At 50.5% G+C, this 21,155-nt stretch overlaps 1 protein-coding gene across 2 annotated transcripts in view; it reads left to right on the forward strand.

Moving 5' to 3' along the window:
• The window catches only part of dlg5a (discs, large homolog 5a (Drosophila)), a 37,035-nt gene extending 21,412 nt beyond the window's left edge, over positions 1-15,623 (forward strand). Inside the window, exons 12-34 of one of the 2 annotated variants that reach the window (XM_084709276.1) lie at positions 73-200; positions 301-476; positions 706-809; positions 1,755-1,847; positions 2,393-3,418; positions 3,949-4,069; positions 4,194-4,338; positions 4,747-4,880; positions 5,282-5,371; positions 5,812-5,980; positions 6,587-6,664; positions 7,513-7,675; positions 9,109-9,242; positions 9,390-9,554; positions 9,897-10,080; positions 11,124-11,272; positions 12,066-12,236; positions 12,362-12,558; positions 12,677-12,820; positions 13,617-13,744; positions 14,198-14,307; positions 14,972-15,081; positions 15,166-15,623. In XM_084709276.1, the coding sequence (XP_084565402.1) occupies positions 73-200; positions 301-476; positions 706-809; positions 1,755-1,847; positions 2,393-3,418; positions 3,949-4,069; positions 4,194-4,338; positions 4,747-4,880; positions 5,282-5,371; positions 5,812-5,980; positions 6,587-6,664; positions 7,513-7,675; positions 9,109-9,242; positions 9,390-9,554; positions 9,897-10,080; positions 11,124-11,272; positions 12,066-12,236; positions 12,362-12,558; positions 12,677-12,820; positions 13,617-13,744; positions 14,198-14,307; positions 14,972-15,081; positions 15,166-15,269 (4,023 nt within the window). In that variant the 3' untranslated portion in view covers positions 15,270-15,623. The remainder of the gene's footprint in view (positions 1-72; positions 201-300; positions 477-705; positions 810-1,754; positions 1,848-2,392; positions 3,419-3,948; positions 4,070-4,193; positions 4,339-4,746; positions 4,881-5,281; positions 5,372-5,811; positions 5,981-6,586; positions 6,665-7,512; positions 7,676-9,108; positions 9,243-9,389; positions 9,555-9,896; positions 10,081-11,123; positions 11,273-12,065; positions 12,237-12,361; positions 12,559-12,676; positions 12,821-13,616; positions 13,745-14,197; positions 14,308-14,971; positions 15,082-15,165) is intronic. The other variant, XM_084709277.1, reaches the window with a different exon arrangement.
• Positions 15,624-21,155: the final 5,532 nt, after the last annotated feature.

Below are 21,155 nucleotides of genomic sequence, written 5' to 3' on the forward strand. Positions count from 1 at the left end.
AGCCGTCTGGAACATGAGCCACAGCGCATGGTGACGTGTGATGACGTAACGTCCTCTCTTCCTCTCGCACAGGACGACATGGATTTGAAGGCACTCGGGTTTGACATCGCAGAGGGGGTGAACGATCCTTATTTACCAGGGGATTGTGGGATTTTCGTGACCAAGGTGGACAGAGGAAGTGTTGCAGAAGGACGGTTAAGGTAAGAGCCGGTAACTGGGCCACAACACACCCCTTTTACCCTCTCAAAACAGCCACACGGTTCATCCATTGTCACACACAATCTTCCCCCTCGTATACAGAGTGAATGACTGGCTGCTGAAGATAAATGACGTGGACTTGACCAATAAGGACAGGAAGCAGGTAGTGAAGGCGGTGCTAAACGGAGGCGGGCTGATCAATATGGTGGTGCGCAGGAGGAAGTCCTTGGGAGGGAGGCTGGTCACCCCTGTCCACATTAATCTAATTGGACACAAAGGTAAGGGGCTTGTCAATGAGAGAAACACAGTAAAGACGGATTGTTAGTCTGCCTGCTAATAGCTAATTCAATTATAGCCTGTACGGACATTGATCTGTTCCCTCCAGTATCTCTATCGTTTTGAATGGGATCGCTGGTTAACGCTGACTGAGTGTCCGTCTTTTCGTTGTCTCTCCGTGACTCTGTGTGTGTGTGTGTGACTGTGTGTGTGTGTGTGTCTGTGTTCCAGACAGCGGTATAGGTCTGGAGAGTGGCGTTTACGTGGCAGCCATCGTCCAGGGCAGTCCTGCCGCCAGGGAGGGCTCCCTGACTGTCGGAGACAGACTGATAGCTGTGAGTTCAAACCCCCACCCTTCTCCTCCTCCACTGTCTCTTCCTCCTCGATATGAATGCCTGCCACTCCATATCAGGACACTTAGAGAAGATTGCCTTTTTTTTTTTTTTTGGACAACGTTACATGTGGAAAAACCATTTAAGCTCCTCTGATAGAGACTGGAAACAGTTATTTCTGCTAACGACACACAGCGCCGACATGAGAAGTATTCCAAAGGCGTCGCGGATTAAAACATTTCCCCCTCCCCTCCCCCCCGTCTGATTTGAATTGAGCTCAGCCTAATGTAACCTCAGGACTTAAGTATCTCATTCACTCACCTTTAATCACGACGCCTGTCAGTTAAGTCAGGCAAACTGATACGCCAAACGATAGCTCAGCTTTAGTACCGAGCTGCAGGAAGAACAGATCTTAATCACTGTGCATCGTCTTATATCATGCCCTTGTGCTTGTTAATCAGGTTTTTTAATCAGGTTTTTATTTGGCATTTTAAAGTTTTTAATCATGTTAAAAGAAAGACCAGATCCAAACTGTTGAATTGAATCCGAAAAATTCCTGATTACCAACAGTAATCCTTGTGCTAAAAGTTCCGTAAAGAATACAATTTGATTCATTAAAATATGAGGAAAGTTCACAAGTTGGACTGCTTTCTTTTAACCTACCTTTCCCCTTTTTTCCCTGGTCCATCTCCCTTTCTTAGTATTTTTAAGATCTATCTTAAGGCAAACCTTTTGTCATGGTAATGAGGGGATTGGGATGTGTGAGGTTTGAGCTGTGCTGGCCTAGATTTACATTCCACTGTATTCCACCAAAGACAGACTCCAGTTCCAGACATATGGGGATAATTTTTCACCAAACTTGAAAATGTAACCCTCAAATCAAAACCTGACATTTTCTTTTGTCTTTTCTCTCGCTTTTTCCCTCCCCCTCTGCCTCGACTGCTGTAGATCAACGGCATTGCTCTGGATAACAAATCAGTGACAGAGTGTGAGACTCTGCTGAGGAACTGCAGGGACTCTCTTAGCCTGTCTCTCATGAAGGTGAACCACACTCTCCTCCTTTTCTTACTGTGTACTGAGCCTCTACCTCAAGGCAAGGACTTCCTTTGATGTTCCTCAGCCAGAGATTAAAGCTCCGGTCTCCCACCAGCCCAAGTTGGCTTGACCTCAGTTAACTTCACTTTAGTTTTCTCTATCTCAGCTATAGCTTCCCCCAAGTTAACTTTACTTCAGTTAGCTCCATCTCAGCTAGCTTCCTCTAAGTTTACTTTACTTCAGTTAGCTCCATCTCAGCTAGCTTCCCCCGAGTTAACTTTACTTCAGTTAGCTCCATCTTAGCTAGCTGGACCAAAGTTATCTACACTTCAGCTAGCTTCACCTCAGTTAGCTCCACCTAGTTAGCACTTAGCTCACCAGCCTGGAGCTCCTGTTATCTTCCCATTAGCTTGACGTGGTGCCTCTATAATCCTTGAATGAATAGTATAATATATACAAAAATACTATAGGCCACTAAAACTTGTCATAAAAACATGGACTTCCATCCTGTCTTTTGGTAAAAAGGTATCTGTGTGTGTTCGTCTCTCCAGTTCTTCCCTCACAGCACGTCGGGCCAGAACATCTTCGAGAGCCTGCGGGACTTGTCAGAGAAGTCCAACGGCCGCGCCCACCCGTCTGAGGTCCACTCGCGCAACAGCCGCAACCTCAAGCACAACAGCTCCACGCAGACGGACATCTACTTTCCAGACGGAGGAGGAGGAGGAGGCAGCGGCGCGGCGAGCGCCCCCGGAGAGAGGAGGAAGGTCCGGGGAGACCCGGAGGAGGCGGGTGTGTACGGCGAAACCAGGAAGCCCTTCTCCACGGGCTCCCTCCACCCCACCAGCCTCCGGCCGGCCTCCGACCTGGGCCCGGGCCGCTACGGCCCCAGCGCCTTCCAGGAGTGCTGCTCTTACGCCAAGCCCCCGCACCCCATGACCTACGACCCCGCCTCCCCGTCGGACTGCGTCACCGTGGAAACCACCCTGGAGAAGAAGCACAGCGGAGGAACCTGGCCTAAGATGATGGCGGGGGGGATGTCCGTGGCGGCCGACACCAGCGGCCCGGCCCAGCTGTCCATCTTTAAGTCGCCGAAGCAGAGGAAGTCCATCTTCGATGCGGACACCTTCAAACGGCCCGAAACGCCCTCGTCCAAGATGGAGTACCTCTCGGCCAATCAGATCGCCGCGACGCACTCCCCGCAGCCTTCCAAGACCGAATCGCTCTCCTCCTCGTCCACGCCCACCCCTCCGACCCCGCCCGCGCGCAGCGATTCGTTCAAGTTCAAGCACAAGCAGCAGAGCAGCTCGGCCTCCGACTGCACCGTCACCTCGGACGGGAACGGCAAGGGGGAGTCCGCCGTCGCCACGGCCACGGGGGAGGGTCGCGAACGGGGCGGGGACCGGAACGGGAACCATTATTTCCTGGACGGTAAGGTCCTGACGTCGAGGAAATCGTGCGACGAGGACATTGGGCGCACCAGGGGGGAGGAGCCAGAGGTGAAGCGGCCCCGTCCGAAATCGGCCCCCGCCCTCCGGCGAAGGATGACCCCCCAATCCATTCCCCTCCCGACATTCCAGGTGAGTCCACAACCCGTCAGACTGAACTCTGTCTAGATCTCCAATCTAACCTCTATGGCCAAACAAATGTCTGCAAGTGTCCACCCACCCTCCGTCCGGCTGAGAGAAACCCAGTCGCGTCACACCCAGCGGTTTCTCAAAAGACAAATGAAAGGATTATTCAACCCGTCTCCTAGGCTTTTAGATGGAGAAACGCAGCAGCCATTTTGTGTGAGGATTTACAGCCCTGTCTGGGGCCCTGCCCCAGTGTCTGTCACTGAGCCAGCCTGTCACGGGGTGATTGATGGCTCTGCCGACCCGCCGAGGCCTGAATGCTGAGTCAGGGCCACAGCCCCGGCCGTCCCCTCCACCCCACACCTCATAGTCTTCCAGAACCGGGAGAAACTCTACAGGCTTTCTGTCTCGAGTTGTCGAGAAATGTATCCCATCTTCCACTCAGTGAGAAATTGTGCGAGGATCGTGATTGAAATGCACTCGTGAATGTGATCGAGAAATACTGTTGTCTTTTCGGGGTTTTCGTTTATCTCCAGAGCTACTCCAACGACGATCATTCCCCAGAACCCCGAGAGATGCTTCGCTCTTCCCCCAACCGCTCTCACAGGCACAGTGTGGGCTTTGTCCCCACAGTGTACAATGGCAACCTGCCTCCTAGTGAGTTTCCCCATGTCACACACACACACAGGGACAGACTGGCAACGTCAATAATGTAGACATACACATCAGTCAATCGTTCCTCCCTAAGGTGGTCTCTCTGTGTGTGTGTGTGTCTTGCCAGACTCTGTCCACCGGGGGCTGGCTCCATGCCCGGCGGTGACCGCTGTGATGAGGAACCCGGTCTACACGGTGCGCAGTCACCGAGTTCACACCGGCAACTGTCCCTCTGTAGCCTCGCAGATCTGCCACCAGCACACACACACCAGGTACCGGCAGCAGCCCCCCCCCCCCCCCCCCCTTTTTGTTTACACACACACAGACACACACAGACAGACACAGACAGACACACACAGACACAGACACACACAGACAGACACACACAGACACAGACACACACAGACAGACACACACAGACACACACACCAGGTACGTCTATTAGCCTCCTCTGTCAACACACGCAAACACACCAGGTAGCACGGCTGCAGGAGACGACGGAAACGAGGACGGCAATTTGTTTTGAAATTCCGTATTCAGTTCCACAACGCCACGATTACGTCACCCTCAACCATCCCATTCAGGCTCGTGCTGTTCGAAGGCGTGCGCGCGCGTGTGCGTCAGCGTGCGCGCGCCACGCCCTTCCCAGCGTTCTGAGCGAGAGAGTGCGTTGTGTGCAGTCCACAGCACCAGGGCCGCCTGAGTCTGGACCTGAGCCAGAAGCGAGCCGGAGACTACCCCGAGTCGTCCTCCTCGTCACGGAGCAGCCGGGCCTCCCACGGGACCAACTCGCTGCCCTCCAGCGCACGCCTGGGTGAGTGTGACGCACGCTGACGCACACGGCCGCTGGCCCCTCAGGCCCTCTGCCAGGGGCGGCGGCGCATGAGTCATGTCCATATCCTCCCCAAAAATATTCATGGAAACGTGCTGGAGAATGGCTGAGATACCTCCAAGGGAAATGGGGAAATGTGGCAACCTGCCCCGTCGTTAATACTTATCAAAGCGTGTTGAATTAGTGATGACTTTACGCAAGAGTGAATTTTGTATGCATTTTTAAACAAAAGTGCTGTTCAATCCATGATTAAATGGGTATTCTAATATTTAATACTGATTTAATATTTGAAAGGGGAGGGAAAAGCGTGTCACTGAAAAGCATTGCCCTGGTCTCCCCTACTTATCCTGACCGAGCCTTTGTCCCCTCACGCGCCACGGCAGTGTCATCCAGCAACGTCCAGTACCGCACAGAGAGGATCAAGATCCCCACCACCCCCCGCTACCCTCGCTCCATGCTGGGCTCCGACCGAGGTAACCCCCCGAACCCCGCCCAACACCAGACCTCCAACCCTGGCCGGCCCGGGGGGGAACCCCCACCCAGGTCCGCCTCCTCCCCTTCCCACTCGCGGGCCCCCTTCAGCCCTGAGGGGGAAGCTGGTTTTCACCCGTGCGGTGAAACAACACTGCCTGTCAGTCTGTTTTTGGGGGGGAACGGGAAGCGTTCCGCCTCAGTAATTGTTATTGATTGCGGGGGGGTGGGGAAAGAACCGGAAGCGGGAAAAAACGTTGTCGTCGAGGGAACCGCTAAAGACATGGTCGCACGGAGGAAACACTCTGTTAACCTTTATCGATTGCCTGTCTCAGGGGTTAGCATGTCTCTAACCTTGTTTCTGGCCGCTTAGTTCCTGCTTAACGCTAGAAACCTCCAATAACACGCAGCCCCCTCTCTCTCCCCCGCCACACGCCACCAGGCTCTCTCTCTCACTCGGAATGCAGCAGCCCCAGCCTCATCACGCCCCCCCAATCGCCTCTCAACCTCGAGACGTCCTCCTTCGCCAGCAGCCAATCGCAGGGCTCCATCTCCACCTTGCCCAGGATATCGGTCAGCCCCCTGCCAATGGGGGAACGAAGGAAAGACAGGTACAGACAGCGGATGGGATATTGATAGCGTGATGGTGTGGCCCTCGCCCTTGTGTTTTGAGTGCTGGTGATGGGGAGATGTGGAGACGGCCAGGTATGACATTGGGCTTCTCTGGGCGCCGCCTAGCCCACTTTCAATGGGGTTGCCAGGCAACAGGTCTATCTCGGTTATAAGCTGCAGGCGTTTAATCTTGCTCGGATATGTGATCGACTTTTGAAAGCGCCTCGATGAAGCCTCGATGAAGCCTCGATGCTCAGGGTCGGTGTGTTGACTCGATACCTAACTCTCTTGTCGATGTTATGTCTTTTTTTTTCTCTTCCCTAACCCGGTTAATAGGCATTCTGTCGTCAGGTCTCCTGTGTATTTCCTGTTGTATATTTCCTGTCCTCTCTTTTTTTTTCTCCCTCCTCTTGCCTCTTTTCTTTTGTTGAATTTTTGAATGGTTTTCTCTTGTTGACACTTCACCTGGCCGGCCTCACACGGCCTGTGTGGTCTGTTTGTCTCTCCTGTCTTTCTCCCGTCTTCTTGATCCTCTTCTCCGCCAACCCCTCTGTTCCTTCTCCCCCTTTGCTGCTGCGCGACCCCCCCCCCCCCCCCCCTTCCAGATCTCTGTGCCGTAACCGGTCCTATCTGAGGATCCCCCGGGCCGCTCGGCCGAGGTTCTCCTCTCTCAGGAGCCTCAGGTTGGTCCGCTCGCCCCTCGACCAGGGCCACGCCCGTCCGGGCCCCGCCCCTCTCCTCACCTGCTTGTGTCTCCACTGGCGCCTCTGCTGACGTCCTCTCCATGTAGACAGTAGATGTGTTTCCTGGTCCCCCCCCCCCCCCCAGAATGTGAGGCTGTTGTGTGATTGGTCCACCAACCACCCCCATTTCCTCCCATACCTTTTTTTTTTGCGCAGTTGGTTTGTAGGTGAAATATTCGAGCCTTAGTACAGTATGTAGGCTTGTTCCGAACTGACAGTTTAACCCTTGTTTGACTCTGTCGTAGTTTGGTTCGGAAATAAGTCACTCTCATCCCTGTTTTCTGAAATGCATTTGTGTTCAGGGACCTGAAATGATTCACTCTCTAGATACGAGCGAATCAGTTGCATGTTCACAACAGCATGGTGCTCTGTGTGTGTGTGTGTCCTGGTCACCTTCCCGTGCCTCGAGGTAAACGTTCTGAACCCTTGGACCACCAGCCAGTCTGGTTGGTAGCACGCTGTCCCATGTCCCAACCGGTGGCCTGGGCTCCAATGCCTTGCAATGACATCACAAGAATCTTTGCGATGTCCTGTCTCAAGGGATATTTATCGAAACAAATGGCTTCATAAATGTCACTGGCCTGCATGAAAATGTGATGACTGTGTCACTGTGATGACTGTCTGTACACGCACAGAGAAACCCAAACTGGTGCTGTCAAACTTTGGATTTGCATGCGTTTCCGTCGTCCAGGGTGGCCTGGACAGCTCATCTAGAACGCCGAGAAGCCTCCTATTCCTTCTTTCTCCTCACTGTCTTCTCGTCTCCCCCCCCCCCCCCTCTTCACCAGGCCCTACCTGGAGGAGCCTCGCAACGTGATCGTCCACAAGGGGGCGGAGCCTCTGGGCATCTCCATCGTGGGCGGGGAGAACGGGGGGATCTTTGTCTCCAAGGTGACGGGAGGCAGCATCGCTCACCAGGCCGGGCTGGAGTATGGCGACCAGCTCCTGGAGGTACACCACTTCCTGTTTTGGGCCGGTCAATCACAGTCATGAATACGGCGGGGGGGGGGGGGAATCATTTTGATTTCCTGACCAGGGGCCTCATTTAGAAAACGTAGGACTCTTACTAGAAGTGTACGTACGCCCAAAAGCCTAAAATGGCGTACGCCAAAACAAATTTGATATATAAAACCGTGCGTACGCACACCTGTAAGCAATGTTCCCTTTGTAAATCACAGATTACCCACAAGTGTGCGTACGTGAATCAGCATTTTACCCCGCTCTAAACACGCCCATTTTTAACCGTAAATGGTCAATGCAAATGTCATGAATGCTAATCCAGTATATTAATGACCCTGGCATGCGATTGTTTTTTACAGTGAATCATGGCGCACGAAAACTTCTCAGACCCTGTTAGCCTGTTGGTGGAGGCCCGCTAAACCACATTATTTGGTGGCCAGTGGATCACCAATAAAAAAAACTGTGCGAGTGGCGTCAACTGTGCCAGTGATACCGCGAGTCGAGATACAATTTGAAAACAAAAGCGTTTCGTTATTGAACAGCAGTCTATTGCAGCCTGGGCTGATAACAAGGACGTAGAGTGTAGCGATTGCGCGGGAGCTTAACGACTGTATTTCCAGTTTTTGACACACGATGATATATGCACAGTATTAAAGAAATAGATTTAGTTGTACAATGTGTTCTGCAGTTAGGCTATCTAAAGGTAGGATATGTGAGGTTATCCTGTATTAAATGCAGTCTGGCTCGGGCATCTCCCCCTCCTGCACTCCCTTAGTGGACATCTGATAGTGAGACAGACGTCGCTGAATTTTGATTTCAAATTTGAGTTGGATTGTACAAGGTGTTTATGGTACAATTATCACTCAGTGCAAGCGCAAATAACACTGCTGGATGTAATCTCCATTATAATGATGAAGTCAAGGGGAAAAAACGTGTGTGAGGAAAACAAAATATATACATATTACGAGTACTGTTCTTCCCACATTCACTTTCTGCAGTCTGACTACAGTACGGTCATCTGCATCGCCAATTCCAACAGTTTCCAAAATGTGCGTAGGCCTACGGGAGGGTCCGGGTTTGCGTGGAGGACCGCACGTTCTCCCTGATCCATCTCGAGTAGACTATGCATCCAGTTCCACTGTAACATATCCGAGCCATACCAAAGATTTGCACTCCTTAAGCATGCTAAAGACTACCAGTATTCGCTCAACTGTATTCTGTATTTTGCAGATTTCAAAGTTAGACATCATACGTTTTAGATACGTGTGTTACTGTTACAGCGAATGAGAGAGGATTTAATTGAGAACATAATATACTAGAGATGGACTCCCTCCCTCCCTCCAGCATCCAGGGATCCATGAAGGGCATCTCGACTCTGCTCTCCGCTCTGTTAAATCCTCTCTCATCTCCCCCTCCTCCCCCAGTACAACGGCATCAACCTGCGCAACGCCACAGAGCAGCAGGCCCGCCTGATCATCGGACAGCAGTGTGACACCATCACCATCATGGCCCAGTACAACCCCCACATGTACCAGCTGGGGAACCACTCGCGCTCCAGGTAGGACCGAGGGACCCGCCCGCGCGCCGGCCCAGATCGGCCCCCGTTCCCTCGTCGTCGTCGTCGTCGTCGTCCACATTTTCCTCTTCCTTCCGTGTCTCTGTCACTCACGCCGTCGTTTCTGTCCCCCTCCCCCCGACCGCCCAGCTCTCGCCTGGAGCCGGTCAGCGGCCCGTCCACGCCCCAGGGGAGCGGCGCCACCACGCCCGACAACCACTCCAACATCGACACCCTGAGCGAGCAGGACGAGGGCACGCTCACGCCCTCCTCCAAACAGACGACCCCCACCACCAGCCCCAACAGCTTCATCAGGTAGCGCACACTCTCGTTGGGGATTGGAAACGGAGGGGGGACGGGGACGGGTATATTGAGGTGGGGATAGCAAAGCTGCGGCGGACACGCTTCTACGGCCACCGCAAACCAGGAAGCCCTTCACCACGTGTCGGGTTCAGTATGAAGACACTGCATCAGCACCACCCACCCCCGCCCCTCCCGAGAGTTAACCAATCACAGACGAAGAGGCCGAGTCTTCGGCTAATGGCGTCGAGCCCGTCATTGCGGAGAGCCTCCCCTTCGGAACGTCGACGGGGAAAAAGCACTGGGCTCTGGCCTTGACCGAGCGTCTCCCTCTCCCCCCCCCCCCCCCCCCCCCAGGATGCCGTTGGAGGGCAGCAGGAAGGTGGCGGAGGCGCGCCTGGTGACGGTGCGCCGGGCGGGGGCGGAGGTGGGGGTCACCCTCTGTGGGGGGAACCTCCGGGGAGTCTACATCGAGAGCCTGGAGGAGGACAGCCCCGCCTGGGGGGCTGATGGCCTGCTGCCAGGAGACCTCATACTGGAGGTATGGACCCGCACACACACACTCACACACTCTGACGTTTGATCCACCGTGGAAAAGCAGTCTGTCTCCGAGGCACTCGGAGAACAACCGTCCCTCAGAAGCCGGAGTGAAATTGGGAACCTTCAGACACCGTTAGCCGCTCGAGAAACAATTTCAAAGTTGAAAGTCATTGTTATTCTGGACGCGCCCTCGACAGCGGTGCCAGAAGCCATTGCCATTTTCCCCGCCCGCCTTTTTGTTCTTCATTGATTGCTCTCGTCTTTCTCTCTGTCTTCCCCCCCCCCCCCCCCTTCCCCCACCCTTCTATTGTCCACAAGCAATCTATCCAGCTCATGGCTAACTCGTAATAAGCCATTCCTGGCATGCTCCCATTTAGCGCTTCAGCCACAAAGGCCGGCTCTCTGCAAGGCAGCTGTAGAGCTTTGTCATCTCGACACGCAGTGTAACTGTCCCCTTCCATCCCTCCAGCCATTCACTCCCCCCCCCCCACAGATCGATGTCAGGGACACTTAATATAGCTGAGAGCCCAAAGGAAATGTTGCCGTTTACTGTCTGGGCCCGGCCAAGACTCGGAATTGGAAATGCATTTCCAGAACTGAACAGTTCTAATGGCGGTCACTTCACTTTTTCCCTCTCGTTTCATTTGGCGCGCTCGTTCTCTCAGAGTTGACATCCGCTTCGTCAGCTTGTGACTGTGGTTGCACTTGGTGTTCAGTTGTCTCCATTCTCTCTCTCTCTCTCTCTCTCTCTCTCTCTCTCTCTCTCTCTCTCTCTCTCTCTCTCTCTCTCTCTCTCTCTCTCTCTCTCTGTCTCTGTCTCTCTCTCTCTGTCTCTCTCTCTGTCTCTCTCTCTCTCTCTCTCTCTCTCTCTCTCTTTCTGTCTCTGTCTCTGTCTCTGTCTCTCTCTCTGTCTCTCTCTCTGTCTCTGTCTCTGTCTCTCTCTCTGTCTCTCTGTCTGTCTCTCTCTCTCTCTCTGTCTCTGTCTCTCTCTCTCTCTCTCTCTCTCTCTCTCTCTCTGTCTCTCTCTGTCTCTCTCTCTCTCAGTACAACTGTGTGAGTATGAAGAACAAGACTGCGGAGGAGGTGTATGTGGAGATGCTGAAGCCCTCGGAGACGGTCACGCTCAGGGTGCAGCATCGGCCGGACGACTTCAGCCTGCTGAAGGACTCTCCAGGGGACGGCTTCTACATCAGGTATGGAGAGCGGTCCACACACACACACACACACACTCGTGCATGCAACAGCTCTTCCGACAGGCGCCTTCAGTGTCTCCTTCTCTTGCATCCACTATATATAGCCCCCACCCCTGGAACAAAACCATCTTTTAATCTAAGCAATCATGTTTGCCATAGATGGAGGACAGGATAGACTGCCTCAACCAATCCAAGGGCTACCTCAACACAGGCTCGATTTATCGGCTCGGTAGACGCGCGCCCTCTCTCGCGCTCGCTCTCTGTTGTTCCCTAGATGCGACTCGACTCGCGTTGTGTCTTTGACGCACTGAGGAAGCCCAATGAATGAAGGGGTCTAAAATAAGCCTGTTTGTCGCAGCCCCGAGTCTGTGTGCGGCGGCCGCTCCCGCAGTCCCGTGTCGTACAGGACCGGGTTCTCGTGACAAATACAGCCGCGCGACTTGGCCGTCACAGATGGGGCACTCCAGGGGGGAGATTCGCGAGGCTCCGACCCCAAACCCCGGGAAGCGCTGTGGCCGGATCGCCTCGCGTGCTCGCGTTCTCTCCCGACGGTGCACGCTCGCTGGCCCTCTTTCTTCCTCCTCCGTTTTCTCTCGTCCACCTCATTCCTCCCTTCCCGTGTCGTACACCGTCTCCCTTTTCCTGTCGCTCCCCCCCCACCCGTCTATTCCATCTCCTTCGGCCCGCTTTTTCCGCCTCCCTCATCGAATCGTTTCACCATCGACAACCCTCCCCTTCCTCTATCGTTCACACTCTCTCTCGCGACCCCCCCCCCCCCCCACCCCCTCCCCAGAGCACTTTATGAGCGCGTGGCCGAGGGACAGCTGGACCTGAGCTTCAAGAAGGACGACATCCTCTACGTGGACGACTCCCTACCCAAGGGCTGCTTCGGCACCTGGATGGCCTGGCAGCTGGACGAGAACGCACAGAAGATCCAGCGAGGCCAGATCCCCAGCAAATACATGTGAGAGCTCACACACGCGCGCTCGCGCACACACACAGGTCTTTCCCAGTCACCACAGCCTACGGGCTCGTCCCTTGAGCCGACAAGTAACTGTCAAACGTGTGCGCGCGCGCGCGTGTGTGTAGGATGGACCAGGAGTTCTACCGCCGACACAGCATGACGGAGATGAAGGAGGACGGCGGCTCCAGCAAGACCCTGTCGGCGGCGGCGCGGCGCTCCTTCTTCAGGAGGAAGCAGAAGCACAAGAGGAGCAGCTCCAAGGACGGCAAGGAGCAGGTGGCCCTGGACGCCATCAGCACCGACTCCATCCCCTTCCTGGAAGGTGAGGGGCGGGCCGGGAGTGGAAGCCGGCACGCACGCCTGGAAACGGCGACGTTCCAAAGAGCGGAGCCCTGGATGGTAATGTGTCTGTGTGTGTGTGTGTGTGTGTGTGTGTTTAGACTGTGTGAGCCTGGCGTACCAGCGGGTCCAGAAGGTGGAGTGCCCCTCCCCCAGACCCGTCCTGGTCCTCGGCCCGCTCACGGACCCCGTCAAGGACATGCTGGTCAAGGACTCCCCGGGGAAGTTCTGCAGATGCGTGCTGGGTGAGTGTGGACATGTGCAGACGCGCGACGCGCGCCGTGCCCCACGTCAGATACACAACATCCCTAACGGCACGCCGGATACCCCGACTCGCTTCACTTCCACCTCCGCATCTGCCTTTTGTAAGGGGTAAGGGGTTTGAACTCCAGAAGTATCCAAGTCACAGATCATCTTGCCTGCTCACCTATGTGCCTAAAATAAACACGTTCCATTTGTGTATACTGCGGCAACCACCAACAGAGAGGAACTGCAAACCAGAGGCAGGATTGAAACACTAAGCCTGTTTATTAGCCCAAAAAGGGTTTGACCAAACAATACGAAATACTTCCTCGGTTGACAGTATGTTTCGCGAGGCCTTCACCTGTCCATCCACCGGCTAGTTCTGTCGAATAACTACCCCCCCCCTCACCCCACCACCGTCAGCGACCTGTCAGTGTCGTTGTTTGTGGTGTTGAAGGCCTTGTTGTCTTCCTTCCTGCACCCGAGCTGTCATACTGCCCCAGACCAGCCCCAGGATGTCTCCTGAGCTCTAGTACTCAGCTGCTAGTGGCTGAGGCGAACCCTAAAGCTAGTTTAAGGGATCGTCCAATAAGAGCTTTTGGCACACAACTTGTTGCACTCCTTTGCGTCCACCCATGCAGAAGTGTTCAAGTGTCAGTATTTCGAGGTCGGACTACGCAGTGTGCTTTGAGATGTGCGGACGATATTTTGGGGGTGATTGGAGAGACGAGGAAAAGGTGTCCTTTTTGTTTCCGCTCCCTAACGGCGCTCCTCTCTCCCCTGCCCGGTCTCTTCCAGAGGTGATGAAGGCCTCCCAGCAGGCCATCGAGCGCGGCGTCAAGGACTGCCTCTTCATCGACTACAAGCGCAGGAGCGGCCATTTTGACGTGACCACGGTGGCCTCCATCAAGGAGACCGCAGAGAAGGTACTTTGGAAGCTCTGACCTCTGTCGTCATACGTCGGACACGATTTAAGTGTCCTTCAATGAAAAAATAACAAATGTTTGCCTTTTATTTCAAAGTTGGTGGGAGACGAGGTGCATTGTTCGCTAGACGAGATGCAGATTCTGATTAGCAATGAGTTCCGCGCAACCCTAGCACCGCTGAGTCATTGTGCGCCTCTATCTGGAGTCGATTCATTGTTATCTGTTGTCTGTGTATTCATCACTGCTCCCTCCCTCCCTCCCTCCCTCCCTCCCTCCCCACCTCCCTCCCTCCCTCCCTCCCTCCCCACCTCCCTCCCTCCCTCCCTCTCTCCCTCCCTCCCTCCCTCCCTCCCTCCCTCCCTCCCTCCCTCCCTCCCCACCTCCCTCCCTCCCTCCCTCCCTCCCTCCCTCCCTCCCCACCTCCCTCCCTCCCTCCCCACCTCCCTCCTGAAGGACTGTCACTGTCTGCTGGACATCGCCCCGTACGCCATCGAGAGGCTCCACAGCGTTCACATCTACCCCATAGTGGTTTTCATCCGCTACAAAAACGCCAAGCAAATTAAGTAAGTGACTCGATGTCTTGTCCGGCCTTTAGTTTGCTACATGCTGAACTGTAGGCTACAGTGGACAGTTTGGGTCTGTATGTCGTGTCCATCCTTTCAGCGTTCCTACAAACCCCAACACAGTGTGTGTGTGTCTGTGTGCACGCACACATGGATATGTGTGTTTGATGCAGCAGGATTATCCCAGCTTCTGTCTTCACACTCCTCACCACCAGCACTTCCGGGGCGCGCACACACACACACACACACACACACACACACACAGACACTTGCATAATCCCAAACAGCTGGAGAAGCTTTCCCTCCTTTTTAGTTATTTTTTTTATGTAAGATGATTTGGTGGAAGCCACTCACCCTCACCACATCTTCTCTGGTTATATCACCAGAAATAGCCTCTTGGCTGCTCCTTTTATGTAATCATCTAGCACTCTGTGCCAATTTACCGGAAGAATCTCTGTTTGTATCCGTGTCGTAATACTTTCTACTGTACTATCCCCACCTTTGTTTTTTTGTTTTTTTATCAATGACAGTTTTTTAAAGGAAGAAATCGGATGGTTTTTCAGCCGTTTGGTGTGACATTTTACTTCAAACTTTAACCTTCTGAGTAACATTACGATGATGACTTGGTCTTGACTTTCTCCTCTGTCCTTCTCCTATCTGACAGGGAGCAAAAAGACCCAGTGTATCTGCGGGACAAGGTCTCTCAAAAACATTCCAAGGAGCAGTTTGAGGTTGCACAGAAGATAGAGCAAGAGTATAGCAAATTCTTTACAGGTCGGTATTTTACCATGACGGCCCCTTTTCGCTCTTTATGCGCATGGACGGATTTGTAACCCTCCCTTTTCCTTGCTGTGGCAGGTATTGTCCAGGGCGGCACCCTACCCTACATTTGCACTCAGATCATGACTATTGTGGATCAGGAACAGAGTAAAGTCCTGTGGACTCCCCACGGCTGCCCCTAGAGGACAGAGGGCGTCACTGCACTCCCAGTTGCGCCTCACCTCCACTTGCAAACATTCAAAAGCAAACTTCCTCACTATACCAATAGGTACACTACAGCGAGCTACACATGTAAACTAGTAATATTTTTGTTATCTTGTCATGCTATTTTTTTATCAGAGCCTACTACTATTATTCTCGTGTATTCCGAAGCAGGTTTGGTAGCACTGAATGTTGATGTTTTAACAGTTTATTCGGTCTTCCCTAAAGGTCTATGGTGGCGTGTTGTTATGCTGCGTTGTAAGCATCCGTTTACAGTATAAGATGAGTCTGAGTATAGGTGTTAGATGTTTGCTTGAATGTGTTTAGCCCCCATCCCCCCCCCCCCCCCCCCGAGCCAACCCTCGACCCAAACTAAGTCAAGCACCCTGTCCCCAGAAACAGCCCTCTCATCAAAACCTGTGTACCAAAATGGCATTTGTGTATCCCCCTTTTATACACACCCATGTGATGACTGACAACTAACGCTGTGTCATGATAATTGTGTCTGTGAGTGTGTGTGTGTGTGTCTTTGTGCGTTTTGATGCTCGTGAGCAATTTTATCGATTTCATCGTGATGACCAATGCCGTCTGATTGAACCACGGTTCATTGCGTTGGTATCACGTTGACACCGTGGAGACGGAATCTGAAGAACGGACATCACCGAGCAAGCGGTGGTCCACTGTGTGTCTTCAGCTTGTTTTTGCACCCGGTCTCTGTTTGTGCAAAAGTGTATCGGCTAAACGGACTTCCCAACCACCCCACCCCCTCCCTATAGCAAAAGCGAAGGCCAATATGATACATTTAGAGGTTCCTGTGGTCTGGGACGGCACGTTTGCGGGCCTTTTTGAAGTGCCTTTCGTAGACGTAGAAGCCTTGATCTCTACTCTGCCCTAGACGCTCAGCTACACTGTTATATGCACAGAGGGAAGAGATGGACGGCTGGACGGATGTATGAAGTGCGCAGGAGGGGCTGGGCCGGGGATGGGCGCACCGGCGAGTGGGGTAAGGGCTAGAAAGATAGGAGGTTGGAAAGTGGACCAAGAGTTTGGGTTAGGGACCAGGTCAGGATAAGCGCGTATGACAATGGTGAGGTTTTGCGGCTGTAGGCTGCAGAGGTCAGCTAACGGGTGAACTCCATATAATGCACTCCAGGGCTAGACAGACCACTGTGTATCTATCACATTATCTCTCTGTCACATATTTAATGACAATATAGAGTATAACAAATATAAGGGTGTGCATACCACAGCACAGTCACAGCAGTACTGTACCTGTATGCACTGTGTGTACTGTATGCAAAATGCATATGACAGCGTATATATATATTTCATGTATTTTACCAGGCTACAGGCCTAGGGAAGTTCAGCTCTCAAGACATGTCTTAGCAGGAATTGGCATGTTTTTTTGTTTTTGTTTCCCGTTTTTTTTCGTGTTTGGTTATCAGTCACTTTTCAATGTAGCCTACTAAACAGAGACACTATGGAGCACATTTTGCAGGGTAATATCTTTAAGCATTTTCCTTGAATCTGTTCAAATGTAAAGGATATTTTCCCACCTTTTTTTTTTTCTTTTTAATGAACATTCAAACAATATTGATATTGTCCCTTACCTGTTCCCTGTTAACCATATCCTGCCTCCCTTTGTTGTGCCAAAATCCTGTATGGCAATTGAGTCGTTTTTTATTTCTGTTTTGCACTTGTTAATCTGTGAACCTTTAAACAAATTAAGTGTTCCTAGGTTTCCAGAAGACTTCATAAATAGGTACTACAATTTTCACTGTAACTAATTCACATTTAATTGTATCACACCAGTTCCTTACATTTCATCAATGGCCTTTCATTTTTAATTAGGAAACAAAAGATTGCTCCTCATACTTTGAATTCTTACAGAAAAAGGGATTTCTTCTTGCACAGTTTTTCAAAGAAAAATTGGCCCTGAGTTTTGACTATTGGGTTTAAGTAAATTGGATATAAGTACATTTAAATGTAACTTTTTTCAGAGTGGGTAGACTATGATTTAAAATGTGAGGGATGCAACTGCACATGGTTGTATTTTTAGGAGGAAAGACTAGCTTCCAGGTACTGTTCTGATTGCGGTTTTCTTTATTAAAAAGAATGTGATTTGTTTGAAATGTTCCAAGACATTAACATGAAAATAAAAGTCATTTTCTGTATCACAACATGGCCTGGGGGAAGTGGATGTTTCACTAATGTACCTACTCATAATATTCTCCAAAAGATACTCAATTACATAATAATTCTGGGTGAATGTAAGAATAAGCCCCAAAAAAGTCAGTTGGCAGTCAATTCTTAAGTGTGTCGGTCTTTGGGCTGCCTTCATTTTATCAGTTTATTGTCACCACTGCATGCCAGGCGTAGAAAATGACAGGCTCTGTTCAAGGATAGCTTTTCTATGGATGTTCAGAAATTAACTGGTACTTAAAAAGAAAAAAAGCTTCTGGCCTTTAGAGGGTTTGTAATGAAAGAAAAAACATTTTGCTGAAAGCAGCAGAAAAAAATGACAGATGAAACGGCCATCAATTTATGTGGCAAGGAAGATCCTCCCTACGATACCTCAGGTTGTGTCTGAGAGATATGTGGTCTTGCTTCAGACTGGACAATGCGACTACACATTCCTCAGAATGTCAACGTCCTCAAGTGTTGGAGCCGTTTATCTTCCATGTGTTGGCTCCCAAGTACCCACATATTATACAGATAACAATTTGATCTGTCTAGCCATCCGTCAACCGTAGTTAAGTAAAAACAAAACAAATATATGGGATGGCCTTCGTAGCCTTTGCTGAACAGCTTTGTTCTAGTCAAGGCTGCTCAAAGGAAAAACTGGTTTGACCTCAAATTTGACACAATGCTTTTCCATGCAAAAACCCCTCTAGTAATAGTTATTCTAGTCGAAAACATCAAATACAAGTATTGAATTAGCCGGTGTCATCTTTAGTGTGTGCAGTAAAATGCTGATGAGCACATTTTGTAATGTTGAATGAGTACCATTCACATCCTTTTAGGCAGCCTCTAGCTATGCCAGACCTTACTGGTTTATTGGATGTCCAATGCTCGAGGTCACTACTACCTTCAAGCACTGTTACCAAGGTTACATGGTCCTTCATCTGTGTTGTCACTGGAGATAAATGCCTCCAGCTACCTTCTCTGCCTGGCCAGGCGAGGCGAGCATCCGGTGCAGCAAATATTTCTCGCAACCATCCAACTCAGCTGTCACCCACAAGCTTAGTGCTGGGGCCGGAGATACATGTTTTCCAACCGCAACCATATTGCACCCTCTGAAAATGTGGGAAAAAAAAGATGGTCTTTTTCACTTCAATGACTTTGCCAAACTGTAGTATACCAACTTTGGCATGTCCCAATAACTCATGTCCTCCAAGTCCTCCTCCTGACGGTTTTAGAAAGGGGTAGGGTCTCCTGGCTGCCTGTTTGCCTGTCTGCTGGGTGTCTGTTTCAAGACAGCTGCTGACAGCTCAGTTAAACTTAAGACTCCAGTCTGACAGCAAGAAATCTTTGTAGAAGGCCCAGGCAAGCCACAGCCTTTCTCAGCTTAGCTCACGACTGGTTACCATGGTGAGAGGAATGTTTTTCTTCCTGTTTCTTCCCCCCCCCCTCCAAACAGGCCTTGCCCCGCCTTCTCTGCCTGCCCCAGGTCCCACAGCATGTTATCTCCCCCAACTCAAAATGGCCCCTGGGATTACCACCTCTGATCTCATGTTAAGCTCCTCATCTGTCAGCGCTGGTCTGATCTTGCTTGCTCTCTGGGTCCACGGTCAGGAACCACCCCAACAGCTGGCCTTTTCTAGAACATGATCAGTCCTGGATCCTGTTGATTAGCCATCAATAGACACCACTGATGATTTGCTATGGTGATGGAGAAGAGATACTCAATGCCCACTTTCTCACCACTCTGATGCTGAATGTTAACTGTTGGACATGTAGTACGGTTAGGTTTAGTGTTATCAGGACAGCTCGCTAGGTAAATCTCCCTCACTGGAAATGACTATTGACATTTTGCTCAACACACACAGCCCTTCACCTAAAATGCAGGTTCAAATATAAAATGTATTTTTGTCCATTCAAGAATGCTGCTCTCTAGCTATGTGAGTGTTTGCTCTGGAATGAGCAACCTTCCAAGATGGAGATCAGGGAGAAGAGTGGTGGATGGCAGCATATCTTCTGAATGAGAAGCACCCTGCAGGCTAGATTTATTCCATCAGCGATGAGAGCTGGATCCATCATTCTTTTACCAGATAAGGGTTTTTCAATCTTCAGATTATTAGTACATGCACAGTCTGCTCTTTAACACACAGCTTTGCTTTTACCTGAATATTTCTACTCTTACACACACACTTTTTATTTTACTTATACATAAAAATGTATTGATTATTATTGACTGATTTGTAGATTTGGCTATTCATCACCTTTCCCCTTTCTCTCCCAAACGTTTTTCTTATGGTAAAAATACAATATCCAATGAAACTGCAGAGATATTAACAATAAATCAAAACTGTATTATAAAACTATTTGTGAGTTTTCTTTTACATGTGTATGTTTAGAAACATATTCCAATGAGGTAAAGCTGATTGCCTTGAGTGATCAGTGAAAAGTCCTCTTGTCTTTAGGCTACCAGATATTCACGTTCAATATAATGTTTTAGGTCGTTTATGCTGATTTGCAACCAAACTGTTTCATTGGAAATCTAAATGCTTGCACAGACATTTAATACTTCACAGCAATATATTTTAGCAATAGGCTTGTCTCTAACGTTTTACAACCCATCCCCCAGACTGAAGATTTTGTTACGACAGCTATTTCCGTAGAAGCATAATATTCCTTTGGCGATAAATCACCTCATATAGCACACACAAGTCAATATATCTTCTTTACACCTCATTGCAACTGCATGTGTGTTTGCTTTTGAAATTGCCAGACCACAATATCTTGTGTCAAAATATGGAACTGTGTGATATAGCACCCTGATACACAAATTGGATTATGATTCTGCTTTAGGCTACAGCGCACACTTCCTCAAAAACTGATCTTTGATGATTTCGTTTTTGACTTCTTTAAGCTGTAAAACTGGGTCGAACTTTCCTGCTTAAATTTATGAGTAGGTCTACCTTAACTCTAAAATAGCGTGAAATAATAATGGAATTGGGTGCCAGACAACTTACTGCTTTTGACTATTATACGACCGGGCCAGTGGATCATTCCTCGCCACACTGCAGCAGCACTGTCCATCCAGGATCTGTTGCTAATCATTAGTCACACCTGTCGGCCAATTCTGAATCTGAATGTCAGAGGGCTCCGTTTTGGAGATGGACAACACCAGATTTTAAAATACCTCCTTCGAATGAAGTTACAGCCACAAAGGAAGAAAATACCGTGTCCATCAGTAACAGTGTAGGCCACTATCCAAACATCATCCCATCATGTTCCGCTCTTAGAAGGAAAATGGGGACATTGTGTCGAATGGAGTCACACATGACCAATATAATAAAGGTTTTTAAATTGACTCTTTAGAATATCAAACCCACACAGAAGTGTTTGGTAAACTAAATCGGAATTGACTGGAAATTGACCACAGTCATGTAAAGGCTACAGATCAGCAACATGCGTCATTTCTAACACAAAAAGCATAAAGATGCAGCAGTAACCTAGCCTGCGCATGCAAGTAAGCTTCATAAAGCAAAGACTGGCTTGCAAGGCACTTGGTATAAGCTAAACATCCTCACGATATTATTGCGTTCTGTCCATCTTTATTATTAGAGCCATGCTCCGCCCCCATACCTGTAAATCTCCCTAGCGTTCTCTGGAGCGGATCTGACAGGCGATATCAGCTGGCC

The sequence above is a fragment of the Hypomesus nipponensis genome, chromosome 11 (assembly GCF_054491055.1).
Source record: "Hypomesus nipponensis isolate SF chromosome 11, ASM5449105v1, whole genome shotgun sequence".
In the NCBI taxonomy this organism is placed as follows: domain Eukaryota; kingdom Metazoa; phylum Chordata; class Actinopteri; order Osmeriformes; family Osmeridae; genus Hypomesus; species Hypomesus nipponensis.